General features: G+C 40.9%; 2 protein-coding genes across 3 annotated transcripts in view; both read left to right on the top strand.

Moving 5' to 3' along the window:
• The window catches only part of LOC142367565 (putative 2-ketogluconate reductase), a 379,644-nt gene that overhangs the window by 326,081 nt on the left and 26,629 nt on the right, over positions 1-26,934 (top strand). The gene's annotated exons all lie outside the window — the stretch shown is intronic.
• grhl2b (grainyhead-like transcription factor 2b) lies at positions 5,755-26,001 on the top strand. Of its 2 annotated transcripts, none has more exons than XM_075450228.1 (16): positions 5,755-5,916; positions 7,745-7,934; positions 8,747-8,814; positions 10,309-10,672; positions 11,240-11,298; positions 11,519-11,675; positions 13,294-13,405; positions 16,556-16,650; positions 22,256-22,414; positions 22,941-22,998; positions 23,200-23,339; positions 23,668-23,705; positions 23,880-23,971; positions 24,741-24,826; positions 24,920-24,984; positions 25,072-26,001. In XM_075450228.1, exons 1-16 carry the CDS (start codon positions 5,897-5,899, stop codon positions 25,184-25,186), a joined length of 1,818 nt encoding a protein of 605 aa, XP_075306343.1. In that variant the 5' UTR covers positions 5,755-5,896; the 3' UTR covers positions 25,187-26,001. The 2 variants fall into 2 exon arrangements, with proteins under 2 accessions (XP_075306343.1, XP_075306344.1); XM_075450229.1 differs by lacking the exon at positions 5,755-5,916 and adding an exon at positions 5,932-7,033.

Below are 26,934 nucleotides of genomic sequence, written 5' to 3'. Positions count from 1 at the left end.
GTGGAGCTGTTCACCACCTCTCGGTATTTGACTAAATTCAGCTAATATGTAAATAAACTGCAGCTCCAGTTATCACATGATGCAAACACGGACAAGCTATCCTAATGAATATCAATCTGTTGGTGGGAGAAATTACAAAAGAGGATTTTTTTATTAATATGTGTATGGATATTTCATTCATTTTTGTCTGTCTCTGTTCACTGGCAGTCACCAGAGCATTAATTCCTACACTAAACCTTCCTGACAACTGGCTGTCGTGACTTTCTTGTGAGAAATCTTATCATTGTGAGAAAAGTCTCCAACCTGCCGTTGCCCCCCCCCCCCCCCCCCCCCCACCTTCCTACTTCTTTTTCATCCTAAGAGAAGAGAGACAATCTTTTCAGTCTTTTGTAGAAGAGGGAAATATCTCTCAGGAGAGAAGGACGTGATTATGCTTTCAGAAGGGGGCCAAAAGTAAAAGAAAGAAAGGGTGGTAAAATGACAAAAGCCACACATTGCTCAAGTTCCCCCACCCTGGAGGATGTTATGTAGGGACTTGCTTGCTTATAGGTTTGGGGTGGGGTTGTCCTGCCTTAGGGGCCTGTGTGAAAACAAATCTTCCAGGTGTCAGTTATTCAATAGTAAAGGAGAATATTATCCGGCTGTCCATTGTTGATATGAATAAGAAGGGGTTTGCCACAGACAGTCTGAGATTTTTTTCTATCCCAATTTGGTTCCTTTGCTCCCAGCACGAGGGCTTTCAGGTTCGCTCTTGTGCCAGCCAAGTCGAAGGATCCTTGTCTTGTTAATTCTTTCAAAGCTGTCTGTTATCCAGCTCTCTCTGCATCAATAGATAGGTTAGATCGAGAAACCATTAATTTCACCATTCTTTGCTCCCAGAGACTTATCAGGCGGCAAAACGCTGAAATAAGAGGGCGACACAGTGGCTTTAAGGGGGGGATATGACCTCCTTGTTGCTCTGGAGGCTGTTGAAGGAAGAGGAAGTTGGATTTCATCTTCCTCATTAGCCACTTCCTCTCCGTGCTCCCACTTCACGCTTTCCCTTTTTTCCAAACCAACAGGTTTTGCCACAATCTGCTGCTGCAGCTGCACCACCATAACATGGCCAAAAGTTGCCAGACCAGTCGGGCTGTACACAAGTTTGAGGCAGTCACAACACATCCACATGCTTCTAACTCCCACTGCTGGCTTCAGAGGCCAGTACCATGTGATCTGATTCTCATGAGTAGCGCACTCACGCAGGGTTCGCTTAAGCATTTAACTAGTTGTTTTCACGGCGTAAAATAAGAAAAAATAAAAAATCAATCAAAATAACGATTAAACCACATAAATCTCACCAGCTGACCTTTTTGTGTGTTTTGCTCTTAGAATGCAAATGTTTCTGGTCACTGTTTCATTACAACTGACCCTGAGATGCCCGGAGAAATCCCACAGAGGGGGCAAATCATGCCTTCAGGCAGAAAAAAAAAGTTAATTTCTTACCTCGACATGCACTCAAACACTCACACACAACTGAAGGAGAGGTGAGGTCTTGGGTCAGGCGGACATAAGCCGGTGGATAGAGGCTGATTGTGAAGGTGGTGACAGCTCCCCAACAGCAGCAGCTCTCTGATATTTGTGCCAACAGGCATTGGTTCGAACAACATGTTTTTGTCACATAGGAAAAGGAACTACAAGATTTGTAGAGATGAGTATGGCATTTCAACACATTTAATCTTTTTTGCTAAAGTTGGAAGTGACATCTTAGATCTGCTCGCCAAGCCATTGACATATTGGTTGATTGGTCAGGACATAATAAAAAAAAATCATTACGTTGTGCAGTTCTTTTTTCAACAACAAAAAAAAAAAATCCAGAATGCAGAAGCAGCGTTTTAAAACTAAGTACATCCTTACTGCTTTCATGAGAATTAAGAGGGCAAGTAGCAGCCATGTCCACCATTCTACAGCGAGAAAGATTATTCACACAGTGGGAAACATCTAAGACAGTTGTTAATCTTCCCTGGAGTGGACGTCCCAGCAAGTTGTTAAATTTGAAAGTTCATGACAGTACTATTAGAAAAAGAGAAAAAGTATAACTTGTTTGGAAGGGTTATCACGAGAAAGCCTCTTCTCTCTAAAAAGAATACGGCAGCAGCGCCATACACCTATATCAGTACAAACGACTCATTTTTAAAAGTAAGAATAATCATGATGAAATGAATATCGGGTGGTTTGCACTGTTTCTTCACAGCGAGAGGTTCAACACCCGGCTGGGGCCTTTCTGTGTGGAGCTTGCATGTTCTCCCCGTGTATGCGTGGGTTCTCTCCAGGTACTCCCGCTTCCTCCCACTGTCCAAAAACATGCATGTTAGGTTAATTGGTGTCTCTAAAATTGTCCTTAGGTGTGAGTGTGTGTTTGGTTGTTTGTCTGGCCCTGTGATGGACTGGCGACCTGTCCAGGGTGTGTACCCCCCGTGAATATACAAAAATTCCCTGGATGAGACAATCCAGCCAATTTAAGTGTTAACAGAGACAATACTAAATTGTAAATACATGATGAAACATTCACTTTGTTCCCCTTTTGTTTAATCATAATGACATGCAGTTTGTCTCCATCCCAAATTTCCTCACCACTGTCCACCAGGACTGCACACCCCTACCCCCGACACACACCACTCTCTGTCTGTCTCAGCTGTGAGTTTCTTCACTCAAACAGGTAGACTGAGACACCTAATCCTGGCCAAGTCCAGACAAGCTGCTCCCCCTGCAAAAAACTCCTGGTATGTAGGATACACCTTTCACCTCTCTCACAGAGTGGGACGCACAGACACACTCGCTCATACACACAAAGAGAAAGGTATTTGGTGACTCGTGGCCCCTGACTCTCCAGTCTTGCCCATGCCTGCTTGTGGCAGCTTGTTCAGTATCCTCTCACTACTTCAGCTGTCCTATCGCCACATGTCAGACATTCCAGCAGGCATAGGTGATGCAGGGAAGAGTAGCAGATAAACAAAAGCATAGTATAGTTTTATTCAGGAACGGATTATGAGATAACAGATGCCCGGGCACATCCAGTGAGAAGGAAAAGTTTCTCTTTTCAGATACAGCTACCATAGAAACAAAAAAAAACAAATAAGATTCAGGAATATTGCTTCCTTCACTGGTCAAAGCTTGTTTAAGATGATAAAGACTGATTTGAACTGTCCCGTGGTCTGATGAATGCTGCATCCAGGAATCCTGGATGATGTATACTGACTGTGTTGCAGCACATGATGCCATCTAGGTGACAACTTTTTCAAAGAGGGTCAGAAACCGGAAATCAGTACACACTTTTTGGAAAGAACATTTGTGTATTTAGCGTAATCTGGATATATTAACCAGCGGATTGTAGTTATCATGGCTCAGCTGCGGACTGTGCATGGGATTTAACAACCTTTTTATGATCCTAAAGGCAAAAAGGTGACATGAGTGCGGTGCCCGAGGTGAGGATTACTGTCTCAGGCTTTGAGAAACCCAGGCGATGCCTTACAGTTATTAAAGGTGTAAATAAGTCAAATTCATTTTCAGTGATGATTTTGCATCTTTGAAATTAAACAAAGGTCCTCGTTCGTTACCTGATGGATTATTTCTGTACATTGCTGTACATTTGTAACGTTGTTACTTTGTAAAAACAAAGACAATTTGTAGGAAATATGTGGCACATGCAAATACTTTGCATTTCTTTGTCGCTTTGTATTTCAGCTGTTGCCTGTCTTGGTGGTAGCTATATGCATCTTTGTTAGCTGTTTCATGTCTCTGCCATATTTTTTACTTATCTGTCCTTGTCGTAGTTATTAATCTGTTTTGGATTTTTCTAGTAGAAGGTTGATACTAGATCTAGTAGACAGTTTTGTAATTTTGTGTCTCATTGTTGGTATTTTTCTGTATCGTTGTCTCCTTTTGGAAGACTTGCAGCTCCGTTCAGCAATTTTTTTGCATCAGTGTTTTTTCTGTCGTCCTCATAGTAATTTAGCATTTTCTGCGGCAGTAGTTTTAAGTGTCTTTACATTTGTTGAGTGCCTTGCTGTAGCTGTTTCCCTGATTGTCTGACAAATAATTTCAAACAAAGGCTCAGGTAAACCATTCTGTTTTCCACCGAAACGCAGTGATAAAGGGGAGTGGGAATAAAGATGAATAGAACATTTCTATTTCCTTCTCTTTTGTCTGTGTTATTGAGTTCTCACTCTGTCTCTGTGTTGCTAGAAGAAATGAACCCCACCTGTATTTATCTAGCAGTCCCGTTCAAACACATACACACACACACATACACAGAAAGAGCTCAGCCAAGGCCCAGGTGCTCTGTAAAACAAATTGGACAAAGGAGGATAGTAGTGCTGCTCATCTATAGGGCACGCACTTACATGCTTGTTCCTCACATACAAACAAAACACATGCACATACACAAACACACACACATCCTGGTGACGGTTAAACTGAATCTGAAACGTAATTTTGTGGATTTCCATACCAGAGTGCCTGAAGGCACTCAAAAGCAAAGAGTCGTCATTTTGTCATGCAAACACCTTCATAAGACCAGTTTGGAAACTGCATCCCACCATTTTATCAATCTCCAGAAGAAGTCAAACCGAAGTTTTCTGCTATTTTATTCAGCAGAGGAAATACTCAAATGATCTCATTACAATAATGAATGCCAGGTAAAAATAACACAAATACCGCATTAACATTCCTACTTAAAAAGAGGAGCATTAAGAGCTTCATTCATTTAAAGGAAATTCTCTTTTGTTTTATATTCAAACTCTTTTTTTTTGCCATTTTCAGACAAGTCACAAATAGTCACACAGTATTAATTAGTTTATGCATGCCTTGACTTTGTTAAAACCACAATTTCCCATTTAGATGACTAAAGTACCACTTGTTTCCATAAACTATGTACATATGATGCTAACTAAAACGTCACAATGGGGGAAATCTGTCTCATCACAAACTATTGCAACAAACCAGAGCAGTGGCCCAGTCACTGTATGACAAAACACAATGTTTGCTCAGTCGGGGTAATCCCAAACACTGGGATCTCCTCATACAATAGCTTCATTAAGAGGACAATGGCATTGTGTCAGCTAATTACAGGGCTCCTCCCTGCCTTGGGTCTGCTCTAAAATTACCTGAAACACACACACAAGCGAGTCATTATCAAAATCAGAGGGTGAAAAGGTTAAATCAGTGGATGTGAATGAAAGAAAACCCGAGAAGCACGTAGTGTGTGGCCAGTCTGAGCCTCAAATCTCATCAAATAGACCTAATTTCTATTACAGGTGCTGTTTTCTGGAGGTGAATCAGATTTAAAGAATCAAAATTCTTTTTTTGGGTGGGCGGGTGTGAAGTCGAGATAGATACATGAGTCTCTCTGTTTCCCGTACCATTGTGTCCTCAATAGTCTTTACTAATATTTACTAATATGCTTCACTTGCTTCTACCTGACCTAACAACCAATCAGAGGCACGCTCCGCCCGACGACAGCCAATCAGCGGCAGACTCGCCCTCACCTTCAATTCTTTTACAGTGAAAGAATTTCTGCCAAAGTAGACCCGCTGCCATTAAAGAGAGCAAAAGGCAAATATTACAACGCATGGCAGCAGGATATTTGTTGATATTTGTCATAATCAGCGTGCAAACTGACCAAGTAACGTGATTGGTTGCAGGGGACAAAAGCGGCTTTACCTGCCAGGTGAAGGAGCGGAGGGAGGGAGGGAGGGAGGAAGGGAGGGGGGGCAGTCACAGAGAGAGGCAGGGAGAAAAGACGCGGGGCGAGAAAAGTCGACTTACCTGTAGCCCAACTTCTGGCAACACACTCACTCTATTACCTGCTCCGACTTGAAAGTCCAGTTTCACAAGGAAGAATCGTAGAGGAAGCAAAAATATGTCACAGGAGACAGACAAGTAAGTGATCGAGTCGGAGGAGAGGATGTTTGATGATTTCTACATGAAGGGAGAAACTTGTTTTCTGTAGAGGCTGTCATTACGCCTAAGCTTTAAATCCGGAATTGATTTGTTAGTCATGCGACGAAAATTAGGGCTCTCCTGCCGCTTACATCAGCTGTGGATGGTAATTTCTGACAGATACGGAGCCATTCGAGGCCAAAAGAAAAAAGGTTGACAAGCAAACTTTTTTGCGCCGTGGAATTCTTTAGAGCGGAATTCGCCATTTTTGACTGATGGAAAAGCCCTCAAAGTGCAAGGAACACCTTGTGAACACTTTAATGTCTTTGAAAGAAAGCAGACTTTAAGCTCTACGTCTGGATTGCGTAAATTCTTCCTGTTTATGGCCTACGATAGAGTGTGCGTTTGGATTTGCTCGTGAATTAGAGCAGTTTGTAAAGCCTGTGGCCTTCTGTGTTGTTTTGAAACTTTATAAACTTTTTTTTTATTAATAATAAATTCACTTTGGAGAACTGCTTTGGCTATTAAAATGCAATGTATGAATGTATGCTCTCTAAATAAAAAGACAAAAACAAAACTATATTACAAATAACGACGTAATAATAAAGTTTACCTTGGAAGAAAGAAATAACAGGATTTTTAATAAAAAACAACCCCTAATAATAATGTAATGAAGCGGTTTTTGTAATACATTTTATAACAGGACTTTATGTATCGACAATAAGGTAAACTGATCTCTTTTTCGTGTCATGTACATGTTATCATTGAAATAGCTAAGTGGTTAATCACTTAATGTTTCTTCAAAAGTTTACGTCTCTGCTATTTGAAGTTGTTATATTTGTGGCATGAATATAGCCATGTGAATTAAATCCTGAAACAACTTAAACTGTCACAATGAGGCAGTGTGCCGCTGATTTTTCCGTCACTTTGTAGTGTTGCTGTTCCCTGCGTCCTGGATCAGTGGCAACAACAGGTGTCTGCCACTATTTTTGACACGCAGTGTTAATATTCTTGTAGAAATCCACCAGAGCAGACGTGCTCAAATGATAAACTTCTGCCAGATGTCTAATTTTCCTGTACCTGCTGTGGCTACTATGGAGATGCTTTTGTGATAAAGGTAAAAATCTGTGGGGGGGAATAGGGGGGGTTCATTGGCTGAGATGAGGAAGAATAACTCACCAGAACAAGGTGCTAAAAGGCTGAAACTACACAAAGTAAACTAGACTTTTACCATAACGATTTGCATGAATATGGTGCTGTTTTGGCCGCTCTACAGTTGTAAATGCCCATTACAATCAATTTTACCCCATGAATCTATTTCATAGAGCAGATTTCACAGCCATTTACATATCCCTGATTTATATTACATGTTTAAATCAAGTTACCGACTAAAAAACAAAGCGTTGTAGCTGCAAACATAAAGAGAAAATTAATATAATCCCTAATGGTGTGTCATTACGTTGATGTTGTTTACTGTACAAGTGCAAGTTGACACAGTCAGGGCGTGCTCTGTGATTGGCTGAGCTGAAAGATGTTGTGGCAACACTGTGTGTTTTACTAGTCTGTGATCTCAACTTAAGTGGGACTAAAGGGCTGTGAGACAAACACACACACACACACACACGCAAAACCTGAAAGGAATAAAATCTGATATAGTTTATCGCTTAATCCTTGACCTTTTCTGACAATAAATGTGATACACCGTAGACAAAAAACAAAGAGTGAAAAGATTAATAGTTGAAGAGAGCAGAAACCAAGCTTAAAACAGCAGATCAGTCCTATTCCGTATGGACTTAGAAGCCTCGGCTTATGTTCCCGCTGCTTTCAGTAAGCGTCTGGTGGTGGTCGTCCCCAACGAGAGCTCTTACCCTGCCGTGCGGCGGGCTTACACCAGCGAGGATGAGGCATGGAGGTCGTACCTGGAGAACCCGCTGACAGCCGCCACCAAGGCCATGATGAGCATCAACGGGGATGAGGACAGCGCCAACGCCCTGGGCCTCCTCTACGACTACTACAAGGTACACAAAAACAGTCCCATCATAGGTCCTGAGCGTACAACTTGAATGGCGATGTCTCAGAGGATGACAAGTTTATATGACATGTGCAGTTGATGAATTTCAGTGTCTTACAATTACAGTTTTCTTTTTGAAGGAACTTGATTTTTTTTATATATATAATATTTTTATTGATTCATAGTTGCAGTAAACAATAAATCAAAAGAGTCACATTTTCATTTTTCTGCATAACCCAACTCCCATCCCACCCATCCAAGAGACCCATATTACTTTATACAAACAGGTTAGTGTACTGGAGCTGGAGCTGGATAACAGTGTGAGAAAAAACAAAAAGAATAAAAACAAAGACAAGACATAAACATGGTTACATTCAGTTAAGTAAGTGAATAAAGTAGGCAGAAAGAAAAAAAAAAGGGAAAAACGAGGGTTGCAACATAATGCTTTTGTTTGTTTGCTGCCTGCGTCTCTGCATATTCAGTAGATCAGCCCGCTCTTCCTAGATAGTCAAATCTAAGGGGTGGGGGGTGGACCGGGCAAGGTATGGGTACAGAATCAGGGGGACATTTCATGAAGGAACTTGATTTTGAAGTATTTTACATATGTCAGTGGAAACATTTTTCCAGTAAAGGAACTGACACCATATTTCTAAGAGAACAAAAACTATCGTGTACAGAGGTCTGACACGAACAGTCGATATGTCACACATGGTACATAGGAACCCTTGTCCCTAATGAGCAAAAGAAAATGCAATATGGAGCAACCTTTTAGTTTCGACTGATCCTGACTTTTTTCAAAACTCCATGTCTTCTTTCCAGGTGCCCAAAGAAAAGAGACTTTTGACAATTCCCAAAGTTGTTGAACTTACAGAGGAGCAGGAAAAGAGGTCAGTGGATTGATGTCTCTGTCTCTCACACGCGGTTGCACATGCACAGACAGAAAGAGAGTGAAAATATGTTAAATATCTTGTTGCTGGAAGACCATTACTGCTGCACGTCATGTCAAATCTAACCGCAGTGAAAGCGCTGTGAAAAGCTTTCGGTTTTTCTTACAGTGAAAACACACGACGGATAACAAACTATGTGCTTTAGGTCCCACTGATTTAAGACAAACACTGTGAGCATGAATGTGAGATGATATCACAGATGAGCGAGCCTTGCTTCACAGCCTGGTCCAAAACTTAGAAAAAGTTACTGATCCCCGAGTAAAAAGAGGAAAAACAAAAGATGTCGTGATGCAGTCGGCTTCTGTTTTTGATTTTTTTAAACAAAATCCTGTTATCTGCTTACTGTGACGTAAAAAGAGAAACATGTTCTTATTTCCATTCAGGCGAGGATGTGTGATCATGTTATTACCTTACATATGAGGTCAAGAGGCACTGATGTGCTTATTGATGTCAGTCTTTGGATAAAAGCAGCTTTTCAGACCTCTCATACAATTAAAAGTTTTCAGTTTCATTATTCTTTCTGCCTTATGAATATTTGCAGTTATTTACATAAAATGCTATCCTTAAAAGCAACCCACATACCGCCCATGGATACAGCACTTACTGTATTATTACGTGACAAATCGCTTTATTGCAAGTGGTTTTATTCATATTTTAAATCCTTTTTTCTTTGTAACATGTAGCGTCTCCTTATGCTCTTTATAGCTGAGGTTTTCTTATGATTTTCTGAAATATTTACCTGAAATATCGGCGGTAAACTGATTTTTCAGAGCTGTTTTGCATTACTCAGCTAAAATTTCAACACAAGATGGAGTTAGTTCTAGAGGTGTTTTTGTTGTTTTGTGGGCATTTTTTTAATTATTTATTTATTTTGATGTTGCAGTATTAATTGTTCACCACTGATGTGGGGGCAACGTGGGGATTTCTATTTTTTACCTTTTGCCATTTTTGCATACTGCATTCCTCTTTTTTATCCAAATCACTACTAACAACCATTTCCTCTACCGACACTAACTCTAAGTAATGTTAATGGATCAACTGCATACCTCTGGCAGATACAGACAAACGCAGCTGATGTTTATTAGCTTTCAGTCGTTTTCTTTTCTACCTTTGCTGCTTCTCAAGGTGTGCATTGGGGGTCTTACAAAAAAAGACAGACAAAATGGAGAACAGCTTGTAAAAAAACTGCTCCGTAATGCAGCTAAAGTTTAAAAAAAAAACTCTTTAAAATGCATATCAGCGTTGGTGCTGGAGATTTTCTTAGAATCACTTTTGGTTACAGTAGGGCTTTAATAAATTAAAAAGTTCTTTGCTTAATACAATAGAAAATTCATCTCCAGGCACAATTCACCGAATGATCTCAGTGGCTTTCAAAAAGAAATACATCACAAATCCTGTTTAATCCATGTTTTTACTCATGTCTATGTTGCCAAGCAACCCCAGCAGCCAAAACGAGGCGGAGAGAGTGGACAACCACGTTCAGGTCCTCAAGTCTGTCCCCGTCAACCTGTCACTCAACACGGAGCACCAGGACACTAAACGGGAGCAGTACAGCAGCTCGACGGAGTCGGGCTCCGCGGACGGAGGCTCTCCAGCTGTGGCCGTGGTCAAGACTGAAGTGTACGCTCCCGTCTTCATGGCAGGAGCTGGGCTACACTACAGGGTGGAGGGAGAAGAGCCGGCACGGGTTGTCTATGAGCAGAGTCCCTATGAGGTGACCACTGTGAGTCACAATTCATATGTGAAGGAGGACCAGCGGAGTACACCTGACAGCCCGTATGAGGAGGAGACAGACGGGGTGAGAAACCAAAGAGTCTGGACCTGAAGTTGACTTTCACCGTGGTGTTGAAGGCACAGTTGTAGCATGAAGAAACATAGATGCCACTGAAGGGACAGCAGCCAATAACGTTGATTACTGTCGCTGTAATTCGTGCATTTCATGCAGTTTGCTGGTTCAAAGTTGTTGTTGTTTTTGTTTTTTTTCAGAAATATTGGCCCAAAAATAGAAACCAAATTTATAAATTGAGTCAGATTATAAATGTCCATTGATAGCAGCTTTACAAAACCCTTACAGGCTAACAAGCAGATCAAGTCTTCATACAAGCTATAGATCATCGTAAACTTTGTGCTGAAAAAAGGAAAATAAAGTATAAACACTGATGAACGCTGAAAAAGAAATGCAGCCAAGAATATGCTGAGTTAGAGTTGATGTTTAATGACACATAGAGACAAGTGAAAAAACAGCAGCTGAGGAGTTTTTTCACTTTGCTAATTTGCTGCATTGTTTCACTAGTTCCTCTCAAAGTTTCCTCTTTCTCTGTGTTTTAAAAAAAAAGAATATATATATTTTTTTCATTTTCAACAGAAGTACCATTCACCTTCCGCCCTGGCTACAGATGACTTCTTATTTCATCAGGAGAGAGTGTAAGTTACTGTGATGGCTTTTGTTATCACAGCACAGTGTAAGTTCGGCGTAAATATTCAGGGACAACCAGTTGATAAACGTACAGGCTGCAAGTGATCCATAAAGGAATGCAAAAGTGAACTTCGTTGAAGGATTTTGTGCTCTGTGTTGTTGTTCACCCATCCCACTTTGTTATCTGTGATCACATCTCTTTTTTCGCGTATGTGTGTGTGTGTGCAGTGAGAGCTTCCAGTACACCCTGGATGCCACTCGATCACTGCGTCAGAAGCAGGGCGAGGGACCAATGACCTACCTGAACAAAGGCCAGTTCTACGCTGTGACGCTCAACGAGCTCAGCGCCAACAAACGCCTCCGTCACCCCATCAGTAAAGTCCGGGTAATTTCAGCCTTGGCCTGATTATTTTCCCATTGTTTTAAAATAATAACTGTACTTTTGCCTGCGTTTTAAAGCAAGTACAGATACTTTTTGTAATTACGGTAAATGAGTGATGTGAGAGGCTTAATTTGGGTTTGCTCTCTTCACCAACATTGAACATACCTTGCTTTAGTGTACCGGCCTGCATCTTTGCAGTTTTGATCTGTTTCAGTTGCAGCAGACAGTTCATCCACTCATTTAGTTTTCATACCCACCTTATCTCATTCCGTGTCGGCACACCAGTCAGACACAGTTTGCAGCCAACTGGTGAAAAATGTGGAGCATTTGGCAGCAAAAGAGGCCGATATTATTGTGTGCTGCAGACAGTGCTGATATTAATGCAGTCAGAGCCATTTAGCATATATATAATAGAAAACTATCTCGAAATGACCTCATACATTCTGCATTGTCTTCTGTGGTAAAACGCTTCATATTGGTTTTAATTGGACAATATTTATGCTGATACCCATATATCTGGAATAGGTCAGTAATATTGTCCAGCTGATGTATCACGCGTGTCGTTGCTATATATCTACTGATCGATATCTACAAGATGATAGTATGCCAGTATTTTTCTTTTAGTAAATATTTTTTTACTCATAGAGCCCAACATGTGGCCAGAAGTTTGACTGTAAATTGGCAGAAAGTCTAAGGATAATTTTCCTATATTATGCATGTGCGACATACTGGAAACACAGCAACATCTGCATTTTAATCAAAGCTGACCTTGAATGTTAATAAGCCAGATTCTGATATTCTAGCCTGGCTTTCAGATGTTTGAGATCGACATCCGTCTCTCTTTATTATTTTTACTTTTCAGTGACTCAGTTAGGAAACAGGTTTTTAGACCCTTATTTTTTGCCCAGTGAAAATATAACCGGTCAGGACAAGAATGACTGGAAAGTAAGGGGATTTAGTGGTGCCAATTTATTTGAAAGGGTGTTCAAAAGTCTCGACACCATGTTTATGATTGTGGGTGCCATTCAGTCAATAATGAAATTGTTAAAGCAGAGCTGAAACTGTGTGAGATGTATTTTTAAAGCAAAAAGAAAAATCCTTTTGGCTGAACTCTATGAGAAGAGATAATGGTGTGAATTTTCCCGCACAGCATACATTCTTCTTTTATGCAGATAAAATACTATTTTATCTAGTCATATATTAGAATGGTGGTAGAGTTGATATGTAATTTGGTCGGTTTCTTGGTTATGAGATCAATTATTCTTATTCAAAGGCAAAGCCACTTACATCCAGTTTTTCCTGGTCTCCAACCAGCTCTCATCAGTTCACTGGTCGCCATCAGGTTTTACTTATCTGGGTTTACATATTCTTTGTCAGAAGAAACAATAACAGGTCTAAAGAAACATTACAGCAAACTATTTGGCTTTGAAAGTGACTTTCATGAGTATTATCAATCCTTAACCAGAAAAACAGTGGCAGAATGTGGACCTCGCTACGTAATCCTAACCCTTGTCTTCTGTCAAGCTTTCTTAAATAGTCATAGGTTACAATCCCTAAAGCCCGTGTACAGGCTTATTTAGGGCTCATATTTGACGGTTTTCCTGCCTTGTTGTCCTCACAGAGCGTGATCATGGTTGTGTTCAGTGAGGATAAGAACCGAGATGAGCAACTTAAATACTGGAAGTACTGGCACTCTCGGCAGCACACGGCCAAGCAGCGAGTCCTAGACATTGGTAAGACTTTCATAGCACTTCTTTTGGAAAGCATGAGATGAACGGCTGAATCAAACCATGAAAACACTGGAACAAAAACAACACGATGATAGATTTATGTTGTTTGCGAATGTTGGAATGTGCGTAATGAACAAACAAAGCATTACCAAACTCAGAGCAAACAAGGCTCCACCCAGCTGTCTGCCTGTGGCTGCTCAGCTGCCCACCATCACCCTCTGTCAGACAGTAGGCCATCCAACACACACACCCCTGAGTCTCTTAATGTCAAGGTGTTGCAGAAACACAAAACTTAAATCCTCTAATCTCCTCGACATTCCCTTGGAGATTGAGCAGAATGCCGATTAGTTAAAAAAGATGACAAGCCAAACGGCGGCGGCGGCCTTGCTGTCTCACAGCATTTCCCACGAGTATACATGTGCCGATCTGAAGCTTCTCAGGCTTCACACTTTGACCTTTGGTCCGCCTTTGATTTTCAGTTGATCCGTTTGAATTTGGACCGACTTTCTACGCCTTGTTGAATGGATGTGTGTGAAAAGCTTGTAGGCAGTTTGCATTTGACAAGCTTGGGCCTGCTGAGCAGGCAGAGATTCAGAGGTATGTGGGAGACTCGGGGTGGAAAGGAGACGCACACAAACAGACATACGCACACCTCTACGTAGCTTGTTGGGACAGGGAGAGGAATGTTTGCCACACTGTTACAGCAGCTGGCGTTGGCCTGCTGAAAGTAATTTTTTTCGCAGTTTAGATCTTCATCTTAATTCTTGTGTTTCCATCAACCGAAACGAAACCCAATCAGCCTACAGTTTGAAGACATCTCTATATCTGTTAGAACAGTTGAACCAGTCATTAGATGAATTTAAGGGAAGGACAAGGAATAAAAGAATTGAGTTCTGATGCAAAGTATGCTCTGGATTTGTTAGTTTCTGTCATGAATGTGTTTGTCGTTTCACCACTTTGGTCCAGACTGAAATATGTCAGATTTATATATATTTTTAAAAACCTTTAACAGACCCAAACGTCAAATATCAATGATTTAGGTGCAACATAACAGTTGCTGTTACAGTTACTTTAATTCTAAAGGGAGCGGGCTGTCACAATAAAAACTGTGGTTCGCATTGTAACAACCACTAAAATTACACATACAAGTACAGTTGTTTCTACATCCCGACAGGGACAGTCCATCAGCCTAACCTCTCTCCCTTATCTTAACCATCTCAACTAAAGGCCTAATCCTGACACCTATCCTAAACCTTACCAGAATTTTAATAATTTCCATGATCTTGAAACCAAGTCACAAAAAGTCACTTCATATCAGTTTATTTCCCGCGTTTACAGGAAGTTCCCATCATGACATGACAACAATCACACACAAATCACACAGAATAGGAAGAAGCCAACAAACAAAGACAATCCCGACATAAAACAGGAACAGAGGTCTGTCTAAAGTTACAGCAAATCCGATAGACTGATGACTCTATGGAGTTGAGGCATGACCCCCCTTTGTTTTACATTCCACAAATATTCAGTTTTTTGTTGAAAATTCTTCCTCATCATTGTGCAATTCTCTTAAAGTTCCCTGAGGAACTTTCTGATGAAGATTTTTGTGGTTAGAGTAGCGTCTACGACTTATTAGATATGAGAGTTCACCCGCGTTTTTTCCAAGGGTCAGTTATTGCACTCGATGTGTTCAGTAAAGACATACAGAGGTACATATCTTTCTCTGTTATTAAGATAAATTGTGTATTGACAATAGTACCCCGGATGAAGAACAGACCACATTTTATGAACAATCAAGTACAAATCTGTGTAGTTCCAAAGAGATTACCGACTCTTGCAACCGGCCCTCTTCCTCAATGGTCTCTTCTTTTTAAATAGTAAGGAGGTATTTTAAGCAGGTTCCACACAGTCATCATGAGTATCTGTTGTGAGGGAAGTGTGGTATTGTTTTTTTCGGATGAATCCCTCCGGGATCCTGTATGGCATTTGCAAGTGTAATGACTCTGTGTTTGTGCTTATGTGCAAATGCGATACAGAGATAGATGGCGTACGTCAAGCCCAGAGGGCTTTAATGGTTTTCATCATACTGACACATGCAGACAGACATCTGCACACGGCTGCAGCTTCTGTAAACATCGTCCACCTGTTAACGGCCATGCTGAGAAATGAGTCGAGTGATGGAGGAAGGCTCTGTGGGTCACATGACAGAGCACCCTCCACCCGGCTACAGCGAGGGTCAGGCTGTAGCTTGATGTAACATGAAGATGCCCAAAGATCTGGTTTGAATAGCAGTTGAGGGTGCGGGGGTTAGGCGCCGTGAGTCGCAGGATGGATCATTTGAATGGGGCAATTTAATGGGGGATGTTAGCAGGGAGGCATGTTGCAGCCTGCCCTGCTGCTTTGTGCACCTGCTGGGGAACCAGGAAGTGTCGATGCAGCGACAGTCGGCTTGATGGAGGATATCACTAAAGAACAGGGTGTTCACTGCTTCCTCTTCAAAGAGGTTTGCCAAATATCTTTCCAAATAAAAACTGCAGCCCTTCACTGGTAGACATTGGTTAAAGGTTAAGGCCTGCATCACTCAGGTTTTCATTCCACATCCCATGAATAAATAAAACGTCCATCTTTTCTATCATATCATTAGCAATCAGTCCCACAACATCCTCTAGCATCTTGAAAGCCTTTAGAACTGAGAGAAATCCTGATTTTTTTTTTTTAGGAAAATAGTCATGCTCTTCATTTATACACCTGTATTGTTTTTTTTTATTTTTTACTTTTTTGCATATTTTAATTTTTGAACATAAACATTTGAACAGCATACCATGGTGTCTCCCCTGTGCGTAGTCACATCATCTAGCTGGCCTTTAATTTGGTCCCCTGACCCGAATAGCCTCCTGTGTTTCCTCTTTGCTGCCTTTGAAGCCTGAGAGTTTGTTTGCTCAAGCAGATAAGGCTTTATCTTCTAAAATTGAAGTGTGCCATTTGATTGCTTATCTTAACAAACAATAGCTACCAGCTTTAGTCTTTTATTGACCAATTTGTGGTGTGCATTGAGCAGTTTGTGGAAGGAGGGTCTGATGCTTGGGGCAAATTTGTGGTATGTTTGAATTTTTTTTTCCCAGAAATGAACCTTGCCTCTATTTGTCCTCACAGCTGATTACAAGGAGAGCTTCAACACAATCGGGAATATTGAAGAAATCGCTTACAACGCCATCTCCTTCACCTGGGACGTGAACGAGGAAGCCAAGGTACAAAATGCTTATATGACAGGTTTTTCTCTCTCTCTCTCTTTGCGTGCAGGAGTTAAATATCATTGTAGTTTTCCCTGAAACCCGTCTTCTATATTAACTCTCACTGGAGGCGTGTTATAAATGTTGAAGAAGCAGTGGGACAGGTTTTTTTTTTGCGCTGATTCAGATGTTGGCAAACAAATGCACTCACTTGAAAACTGAAACCGACATTAACTGTGATGCAAGCATCCGACCTGTAGACATCACAAACACCCGAGAGTTCACTTTGATATTGGTGATAAAATCCCATAATAACGTGATTAGTGCAAAATTCAGTCCTAAAAGCAGCTTCTTTCTCTTCAACCTGCCACGTTTTGAACCGTGTGTCGTAAAAACCAATGGGCAGTGTTGCATACTTCTGCTCTGTTTGTTCTCTTTGTCTTTGCGAAGCCCACTCCTTTGTGGCCACTCCTTAAAATGTAGCCCCGTCAGTGTTTGAACTCCAGAGGTGCCCCCAAGGGCCAATGCACACCGGTCCACGTCCCCACCCTCTCTTGTTTGTTTTGCCCTCATTTCTGTGTGAACATGAGTAACTCTGTGTGTTTGTTTGGTGTGCGGGTTTTGTGTAACGTGGCTTTTTCAGAGCAATAGCTGCCTGTAGACAAAGACGTTGCTGGAGGAAATCCAAGCACACTTCTCCTGCCAGTGTTGACTCTGCCCACATTTATCCCTCTATGTCTCTCTATCACTTTCTTTTTCTCTCATTATATGTGACAAGTCAGTGTGAATAAGCCTCTTTCAGAACTAAAACCCGGGTAAATCCCTCGTAGTTCAAAGAAATATCAACTTTGTTTGTTTTTTCACTTCAGTTACAAACTTGTGGATGCCTCATGGCAAGTAAGCTGCATTCTGAATAAATCCCTCTGTACATTATGCATTTTACATTTTCATTTTAGGAAAGAGCTTAATGAAGGATCTTATTTTGTGGAATGCATGATTTGCATTAATTCCTGCTTCAATGATACAGGATTAGGAGCCATGTGAAGTATTCAAAATGAGAGTTTTTGAGGTTAGGGTTGAGCGCTATGTGAAAGGTTTCCTGTATGAACCAACGTCACAATTAGACTAAAGAGATGAGCCTTAGCTTTTGGAATAACAGAAAGTGCAGATGTTTCCCTCAATGGGACCCCCCCCTTATCTCCTTCCCATGAGCTCTTTGTTCTGAAGGCTTGGGTGGCCGTGCATCCAAGTTTGAGTAAAATTCCATGTTTCCCCTCCTCTTTCTTCATTTAAAAAGTCAGAGTTTCTAATTAGTCTCTTTTATTAGACAGAGCGATCAATAAGCTATTAGTGTGGCTCCAGGTTAGGTTAGCTTTGGCTATTTGTTGTGATGAGTTTATTATTATAGTTTTTATTAGTCAAATACAATACAAAAAACAGTGTTACAGAGGGGGGAAAAATGCAACAATTTCATTGTTTATCCTTTGAATGTCCTGTTGTCATGTTAAGTGGAGCAAATATTTCAGTGAATATTGGTATCCTAATAAAAATGAGTTGAAGTAAGCCTGCCTGAACCATCTCTAGAGGATGGGGTTTTATGCCATTACTTTTTCAGATTTGTTACTTGCACCATGAAGCGATACCTTAACCAACAAGCATCTTCCCCCAATGAAAAATGACTTTTTCAGTGAGGTCCTTAAAAGGATAAAAAGACTTCTAGTCTTGGCTAATTTCCAGACTTAGATTTTTTTCTTTAAGGAAAATAGTCCAAAAAAAGAAAAAGAACTAACAATAAAACCATGCACAAAGCGACTTTTTAGAATAGACCCAAGCAAGAGACTGACATCAGAAACGAACACTTTCGAAGCATTGTGACGTAAATCACCAAACAGCCACGACTGCGAGAAAACTGTCGACTGGGGGCTCATTTGGATTGTAACGATCTTAGAATAAGTGTACAACATTCGTGAGAACATTCTCGCAAGTCCGTGCAGCTGTTCCACCAAAACCTGTACCTGCTCGACACCATCATATAAAAGCGCCATCATCGCATCCGTTATTCAGTGCCTCTTGTCACACAACTCAAGGCTCACAAAGTATGTGAACCTTTGCACAAGTGTCGTGCTGATTGAGATGTTAAAATCCAGATTTGAAACAAAAAACTAAAATTTGTCACAGAGGTGACCACATGAGTATTAACGATAGGTGTGAGCAGCACAAGAGTTATTTTTAATTAACGTTGTGATCTGTTACCTTTACTGTGCAAATCTAATAACAAGTTCAAGCTCTTAGTCACTCCTTTTCTGGGGCAGAGCTGGTGTTTGAGAAAGGTAGTCCAACCCCAGATGACATTTATAACGACACACCTTTCTTTACCATGTAAGTTTACTGTAAATTCAGTTAACAGTTGGTGACTTTTGACTTGAGCATACTCTTTAAAAAACACAAGGACTATTTAATGGTTTCTTTTACGTACACTTAAAATAGATCAGTACTAGAGGGTGCATTTCTTTGCGCCCCGCTGTGGTAGGTCCAGTTTACGAAGCTGGAGATAGACGGAAAGTAGGAAGAAACTGAAAGTGGGCAACTTTAGACCTGTTGTTGACCCCAAAGTTAGAGAAAAAGTAATCTCTGAACGGTTGGTGGAGCGTATTAAAGATAAAAAGTAGTTTGAATTCAAAGTGAATTCACAGAAGTTGTTTAGACATTTAGACACAGGAAGGTTAGTAGGAGCAGTGCTTTTGGACATGCATGAGGCTTCTGATGCAGCAGTCTTTCAACACTTCTAAGAAAGCTTTTCAAATATTGGAGTTGCAGTGGATCATCATCAAGTGTCTGTAACATTGCCGTGCCTCAAGGGTCAATATTGAGACCCCTCATAAACTCGTGTACATCAGTTAGTGACATGATGCAAGATATTTTATGTTGCAGATGACACAGTCATGTGTATATTTGATAAAGAGGCTGAACATGTAGCTATTAGGTGGTCACTGATAATGGATAAACTGTCAGATTGGCTTAAATTCTCATGCCTAACATGGAATATTGAGAAGACTGTCACAATGTATTTCAGTAGGAAGTGTAATCAGAGGACCTTCTAAATATTTATGTCGATGGTTGAAAAAAAGAAAAAAAATCTGCAATGCAGAGGTAAAGAATTCAAAAACAGTCTTGGATTCAGCCCTTGGGCTCAAAAAGCATATCAATGAGTTATACACTGAAATATAACATAGCTGTTCTCAGTCAAATTAAAAACTAACTAAGTAAGATTTAAGGGTGTTTCCGAATGCTGGGACATTTTCTCACATCAAACAGTTTTATTTCTTGCTTGTGTCATTGGACAACTCTAAAACCAATTAGATCCCTCTGAAATCAAGCCATAAAAGCATCTGATAACAAACCATTACAGCATCATCTTTGTATCTTTGTACCAGGGCTATCGCTTTTTGTTCAGCATTTGAACATTCATCCCAAGTTGAGAAAACTTCAAGTCTCAGTAACCTGTTCAAATTAGTCAAAGTTCAAAGTCATGTGCCTTGGGGCGGTCTGTGGCGTAGTGGGTACAGCAGGCACCCCATGTACAAGAGGCTTTAGTCCTCGCTGCAGCTGGCCCTGGTTCAAATCCTGCATGGGATGGCCCTTTGCTGCGTGTTGTTCCCCCTCTCTCTGCCCCCTGCTTCCTGCCTCTAATAAAGGCATTAAAAGCCCAAAAAAATACTTTAAAAGAAAAAAAAAAGTAATGTGCCTTGCGATCCTGCAGGAGGCGCTCTGGAATCAGCTTGACCAAACTCATGTCCTGGTAACCTCTCAGTTATGACTGCTCTATTGTTAAGAAAATGGAGGAATAGAGCAGAAAAAGCTGTAGACAACGGTTGCATCAAATGATCTGAGATGCTGTGTTTTTTTTCTTTGTTTTTTTCTTTTTGGAGGGGTGGGGCGGGGGGTTACTATGTAAATGATATAACAAAGAACATGGAAAGACTATTTGTTGACCTAAAACATTCCAGTACATCAGCAGAATTACATGTTTATGTCAAAATTAGCTGCAACTTCGTGCTTGGAAAACAGTGAAAGCCTCATAATGTACTCACAGAGATTTGAGAATGTAATTACACACTCAGATGCACCCTGGCTTGTTTTTAAAATAGCTCATAATATGGCAGCCCCACCATTGAGAACATCTTTGCAACTTTGCTGGGAACAGATGACGAGATCCCTGTTGAGCAGAGGGTAGAGTCCCTAAAAGAAGGTCCATTAAGGATGGGAGAAAGCTTCATGATGGTTTGAAAAAATGGAAAGAATTTCAGATTTTCCTTTTTTCCTTGTCAGGCCAGAAAATGGATTTCAAGGAAGAAGTGCTGTCAACATTTTTGGACACTGGTTGTAGACAGTTCTTTTGTTTTTAATGCCATATGTTACATTAAAGTAATACTATGTAACATTTCTACCTTAAAATAACAGCTTGAAAAAAATTGTGCGGCTAGAATGAGTTTTAATATTACGATTGGCCTGTCTCCTATGCCCTTCGAGGGTCTGAGTTGGAAAAACTGCGCTATGTAACTTTGCTGGACCGGCCCGGGAGCTGAGAGAAAGTACTTCGACTTGCTTTCTGGCACACCTACCGCAAAAACAAATAGACCCCTCTCACGCTCCCAGGTACATTTGATTACTCTTACCTTCTCGGTCGACATAGCTTGCACCTTCTGACTCCTCGCCGGTTCGTCAACAAACGTGAAACGTGAAAGCGAAAGGGTGTTGTATTTACGACAGTGTAACCGTACATTACCTCCAAGCCTGTAGGGGGAGCTCCATAATGGGCTTTTTGAGAAGTTACATTGTATTGGTTTAAGTTGTATTACTTGTTCATGTATTTATGGTAAAACATTTGAAGTGTCTAAACCTGGTACAAAGTATCTCCTCTCTTATAATATTAGTGTTATTATGCATGCTCCCTGACAAATTAATAGACAGAAGCATAGAGATAGAAAGAAAGAAATGTTACACAAAGTAGTGTATATTAAACAAATTAAACTCTTTATTTAGAGTGAGGCATTACCATTAAATGCTCTGAGGAGGTTTCCAACTTCACAGGTTTAGAGACACTCAAATGAAGCTTTCCTCTTGGCTGCTGTCGCTAATGGAGTTTTTTATGGTTCAAGTTAATGACCAACCACTGAGGCTTTTGTTGTAGATGGCATTAACAACAAAACCCAAAGACTGATGGGGACATGTGTTCAGAGCCAAAGAACAAGAAACGCGATACTAGATGGGACCCGTCAAAACAGAACGAGAACATCAGCCTCTCGGTTTTGGGTAGCAGTTTTGTTTTGTATCCACTGAGCAAAACTCAGCAGAGTTGAAAGGAATTTTGTCTGTGTTCCTCGGAGGCCTGATAAAATGAGGCACTTGTCACATTGTGAAACCATCTTTAGCTCTGGCTAACAGTTGGCCACGGAGGTTTTTATAGACTCAGAAACAGTTACAGCCTTCAGCCAGGAGTGTGCATGAGTGTCATCTGAACTGACATTTGTGTGTTCTTCACAAGTTGATGAATTCTTATTTCGTGTTTTAATTTGAATTGTGTAAACCTCTCCTCTCTCTCCTTTTGCTGTGTTCCTGGAAGATCTTTATCACAGTCAACTGTCTGAGTACAGACTTCTCCTCTCAGAAGGGGGTGAAGGGTCTTCCTCTGATGATCCAGATCGATACGTACAGCTACAACAGTCGCAGAGACAAGCCGCTCCACAGGGCCTTCTCCCAGATCAAGGTCTTCTGTGACAAGGTGACGAATCGCTTCTTCTTCAAAAGTCTTGGAAACTCAGTCCTTCCGTCCAGTACGGCTGTTGGAACAAGTGACCTAAGCCCTTTTACAAGAAAGACTAAAGACACGGATGCATTTTGTTAGCTGCACTCGTAAAAACAATGAGCATCACATACTTACTTAGACATGGACTCTACACACTCTCCTTTCATGATGGCGGATTGTTAATGCTGCTGTTCTGGTGTTGTTGGTTTGTGGGACTTTCATAGATATAATATAGACTCAGAAAAGGCAACTCCACTTGTAATGCAGTGGCAGAATCTTCATACTCGGTACACAGAAATGTAGGAGAAGCATTCAGGCCTTTCGCTGCAGTGAAGCAGTTAAATACTGACATCAGCCCTCCCTCTAGTGGTCAGAGTGCAGCTATCCTCAAAGCACACCTGTGCATACAGAACACACGCCATGCTTTCTTTTTATGTTTGTTGAAGGAGTTCTTAGGCTTGACTCTTACAAACTGACGTCCGCTTTTTTTTCCCACCTTCAGGGAGCAGAGAGGAAAATAAGGGACGAAGAGAGGAAATTATTCCGTAAGAAGTCAAAAGGTTTGAGCCACATTGTTTTTACGAGTCAAAATGATAGAAAACGTTTAGCTTGTAGGTGCATGTAGAAAATGGTGGAGGTAGCAAAAGTAGTCTAGTCTACCTTATAAATCCCACTGTAAACATCTCTCCAGCTTGTAAATGTGAAAAAAAAAACACTGTACAGAGTGCATTATTAACACTTTTCTTCTCTATGTTGTCCAGGGAAAGACGGTGGTGTTGGAGTGATAAGTGTTCCCAAAAAGTCAGACACCACCTACTTCAAGACCATGACCGACTTGGATGTCCAGCCGGTCCTCTTCATCCCTGACATTCACTTCGGCAACCTGCAGAGGGCGGGACAGGTACGACTCGCTCTGCTTCCTATCAGTGTGTCTGCCCAAGGATGACACCGGAGCTCTGCCTTTAACACATATTTTTCTGGTTTCAACCACCTTTCCAACTTACAACATTTCACTTTGTACCCCCACTACATGCATCTGACAGACACTAGTTGGCCTTTGAATAAATGTTTGCTGCTCAGTTGAAACATTTAATACACTGGCAAGGTTTCCAGCTCAACAACCTGACCCTCCTGGTATGACGAAATATTTGGTTTTAGATATTTTATTTTATATTGTGCTTGTCCAAGAAGCCTAACACTTCCATTATCATATGGTACTTTCATTCCAGGTGTTTACCTTCAACACAGAGGAGATTGAGAGAGAAGGGTGAGTGTGCATCAACTGGAAATGTTTACATCATTGAAGTTATACAAATATAAGGCATGCAAATGGAAGTGGGCACACATACCAACCTCATACAAGGGGAAGTGCATGATACCACAAGGCAAACAGACTGAATACAGTGTGGGTGCGGTAGATAATAGATTTGTATGTTTTCAGGAGCGTGCTGGTTAAGAGGATGTTCAGGCCGTCGGATGAAGATCTGTGTCCGTCACCTCACAAACAGATCAAAGAGGAGACGCAGAAAAGAGGTACGACACGGCTGCTCGCTCTGCTTTTTCTTTTTAAAAACTATAGTCTTGCGTGTGTTTGAAGAGATTATCCAGACCAGGAAGAGGAGCTGGGAAACATCCTGACTAGAAAGTTTGACATTTCTGATGATTTACCACACTGTTTATAACAATTCAGGCCTCCACAAGAGACACATTCCGCCTGGATCTCCCCCTCAAATCCGGTCATTTTCCAAGAAGTCATTATTTTGAGTCATTATGAAGGAAATTTGTCCAACAAAAACAAATCAGTTTAGTCAAATATGAGGACTCAATGCTTTATATCAAATCACCACCAACTGCACTGCAGGTGCACATAGCGGCTGTTCTTGAGCCTCATCGATGGTTACATTTCCATTTTTATGCACTTTATGGGTATAATGGAGTCTATCCCCGGCAACTGAGAGAAAATTGCTTTCCCTACAGGTCCATTGAGTCATACAGTCTTTTTGTTACAGAAGCGTATCATATTCTTATCTGTTTGATTATTGAGAAAAGAAAAAAAACAACAGCCCAAAATATATTTTCTGAAAATAAGACGCTTCAACGTGCATCCGAGCTGCTGGAAATCTGTTGAGAGTCTCGCAGTGCGAGTGCTAAGAAATTGTCAGCGCTGCAGGCCAAAGGCAACGGCAATAGTCACACATTTGTCAGGGTGTCATTACACACTCTCTGTACACAGATTAATGACAAAATGAATGCAGAGCGGCCACAAGAATGAAAGGTTTGCTCTCCTCCCTCCTGTGTGCAGTGCTGCTGTATGTAAGAAAGGAGACGGACGAGGTGTTCGACGCGCTGATGCTGAAGTCTCCGACACTCGTAGGCCTGATGGAGGCTGTGAGTGCCGCCTTTTTGCTTGCATGCGTCAAAAGCCAAAATGCTTCGCCGCAGAGCGCCCGCTGACGAGCTGCTTTCGTTTGTCGTTGACAGATATCTGAGAAGTACGGCTTGCCCATGGAGAGGATAGCCAAAGTGTACAAGAAAAGTAAAAAAGGGTAAGCGAGGACAGACATGGCAGACAGTCATGGTTCAGTTTTTCTTTTTGTCCGCACGTGCAATGAGCGTTTTGTGGTTTGTGACAGAATCCTGGTGAACATGGATAACAACATCATTGAGCATTACTCCAATGAAGACACCTTCATCCTCAGCATCGAGAGCTTCGCAGACGCCTACAAGATCATGCTGATGGAGATCTGAAAGCTTGTCGACGAGACCTGAGAGACTGCAGAATAAGTCAAAGGAGAAGCTGTGACTACTGACTGATAAGCTGACCGACATTATTGGAGACAGTCTGTTGGTGGAGCATCGCTAACACTCGTGATTCCTCTCTTGACACTTGCACTATGAAGCGAGTCATGTTTTCTGTGCAGGAGGACGGTGATATATATATATATATATATATATATATATATATATATATATATAAAAAAAGGACATTCTTGTGAACAGGCTGTGAAGTGAAATGATGGACCACAGACCCATATTCTCCCAATTTAAATGAATATTTTTTATTGTATAAAAGACTTTGTACATGTATTCTCATTCTGTACAGACTTCTGCTTCTGCAGCTTCTTGAAGTACCTGATGTATCGTAAGTGGCCTCACCAGGAATTAGTTCATCCCAAGTAACATAGCAGCTTATTTGCATGCCAGAGTATGTTTTTGCTAGACGTGTCTTTATTTATTACTATGTTTTGCATTTCTTGAGCAATTTATCCGAGAATTTCAATTACTTTAGTACATTTCACTGATTTCTCCCACAATCGTCGTACATAAGGAGTTTCAACGTTGCTTACCCTTTACTTTCAGTGATGAGGCATTTACATTTCAACAAATAGCTTAAGTGTTAATTAGAAGGACCTTACATGAGATAATAATTATTAATAAATATTGTAAACATCATCTCAAGAGACAAATGGTACTTAGCTGTCATACGCTGTATTCTTCATGCGCTTGGATGTGTTGAAAAGTCAATAAAGATATAAGCAGAGATATGTGGTTTTTTGGTCAAACTAGCATTATGAGTCAAGTTTGTTTGGGCTAAATGGTGCTTTCTACGTCGACCAATCACAGAAAGTTTGTTAACAAAGTTTTCGGTTTACGTATTTATGGCCTACAACATCAACAGACTCACAAGTCCAAGAGGGGCGGATGAAGAGAACTCGGTTTTAACAGATTTCTCGGTAATTTTCTTTTCTGAGGAAGATGATTTCACGTTGCATATCAGTGAACAGGCTTCAAGGATTAGCATCTAATCTGAGAGCGAAATTAGCGTCGTTGTTTGTTTTCAGTACATCTGATGACGACTGGGTGTGAGTGGGCACACTTGAATTTAAAGGGACTTGTTGAAGGAAAGTGTGTTTTTTGAGATCCTCATAATTGCAGTTACTCGTGCTGGTCAGGCTGGAAAAGGTTATAAAATCATCTCTGGAGTGGAATTTGGACTCCACCAATCCACAGTCAGGCAGATTGTGTTCACAATGCGGACATTCAAGATAATTCCAGCAATTGGCTGAAAATGAATTACTCCAAGAGTGACAGTCGTCAAGATCACGAGTGAAATCAGGGTCAATTTAAGGCAGCTCTCTCACCATAAATGATATTGAGCTCATTATGAGAAGAAACCTGAACAGAAATAGAGTGCATGAAGTCCAAGGCTGCATAAGAGAAAGATACAACTCAAAGAGAACAAAGCTGCCTGTCTCCACCTATTAAAGATAATGTTATTTTTCAGGGCAGGACAGGTTGGCATCATTGATTGAAAGTTATTCAAACTATTCACCGGAAAGATGTCATGACCTCGGTCCGCGAACTCAAGAGAAAGTCGGTCATGTAGCAAAACAAAGATGCCAGTGAAGAATGGTTAAAGAAAACAGGAGTAGTTAAGTCAGTCCTGATCTAATTCAACAATTTCAAGGAAATTCTAACAGCAGAAAAGTTTACAT

This window comes from Odontesthes bonariensis, chromosome 18 (genome assembly GCF_027942865.1).
Source record: "Odontesthes bonariensis isolate fOdoBon6 chromosome 18, fOdoBon6.hap1, whole genome shotgun sequence".
NCBI classification, from domain to species: domain Eukaryota; kingdom Metazoa; phylum Chordata; class Actinopteri; order Atheriniformes; family Atherinopsidae; genus Odontesthes; species Odontesthes bonariensis.
The sequence above is the reverse complement of the archived record's forward strand: the minus strand, read 5'-3'. Positions and strand labels throughout refer to the sequence as shown.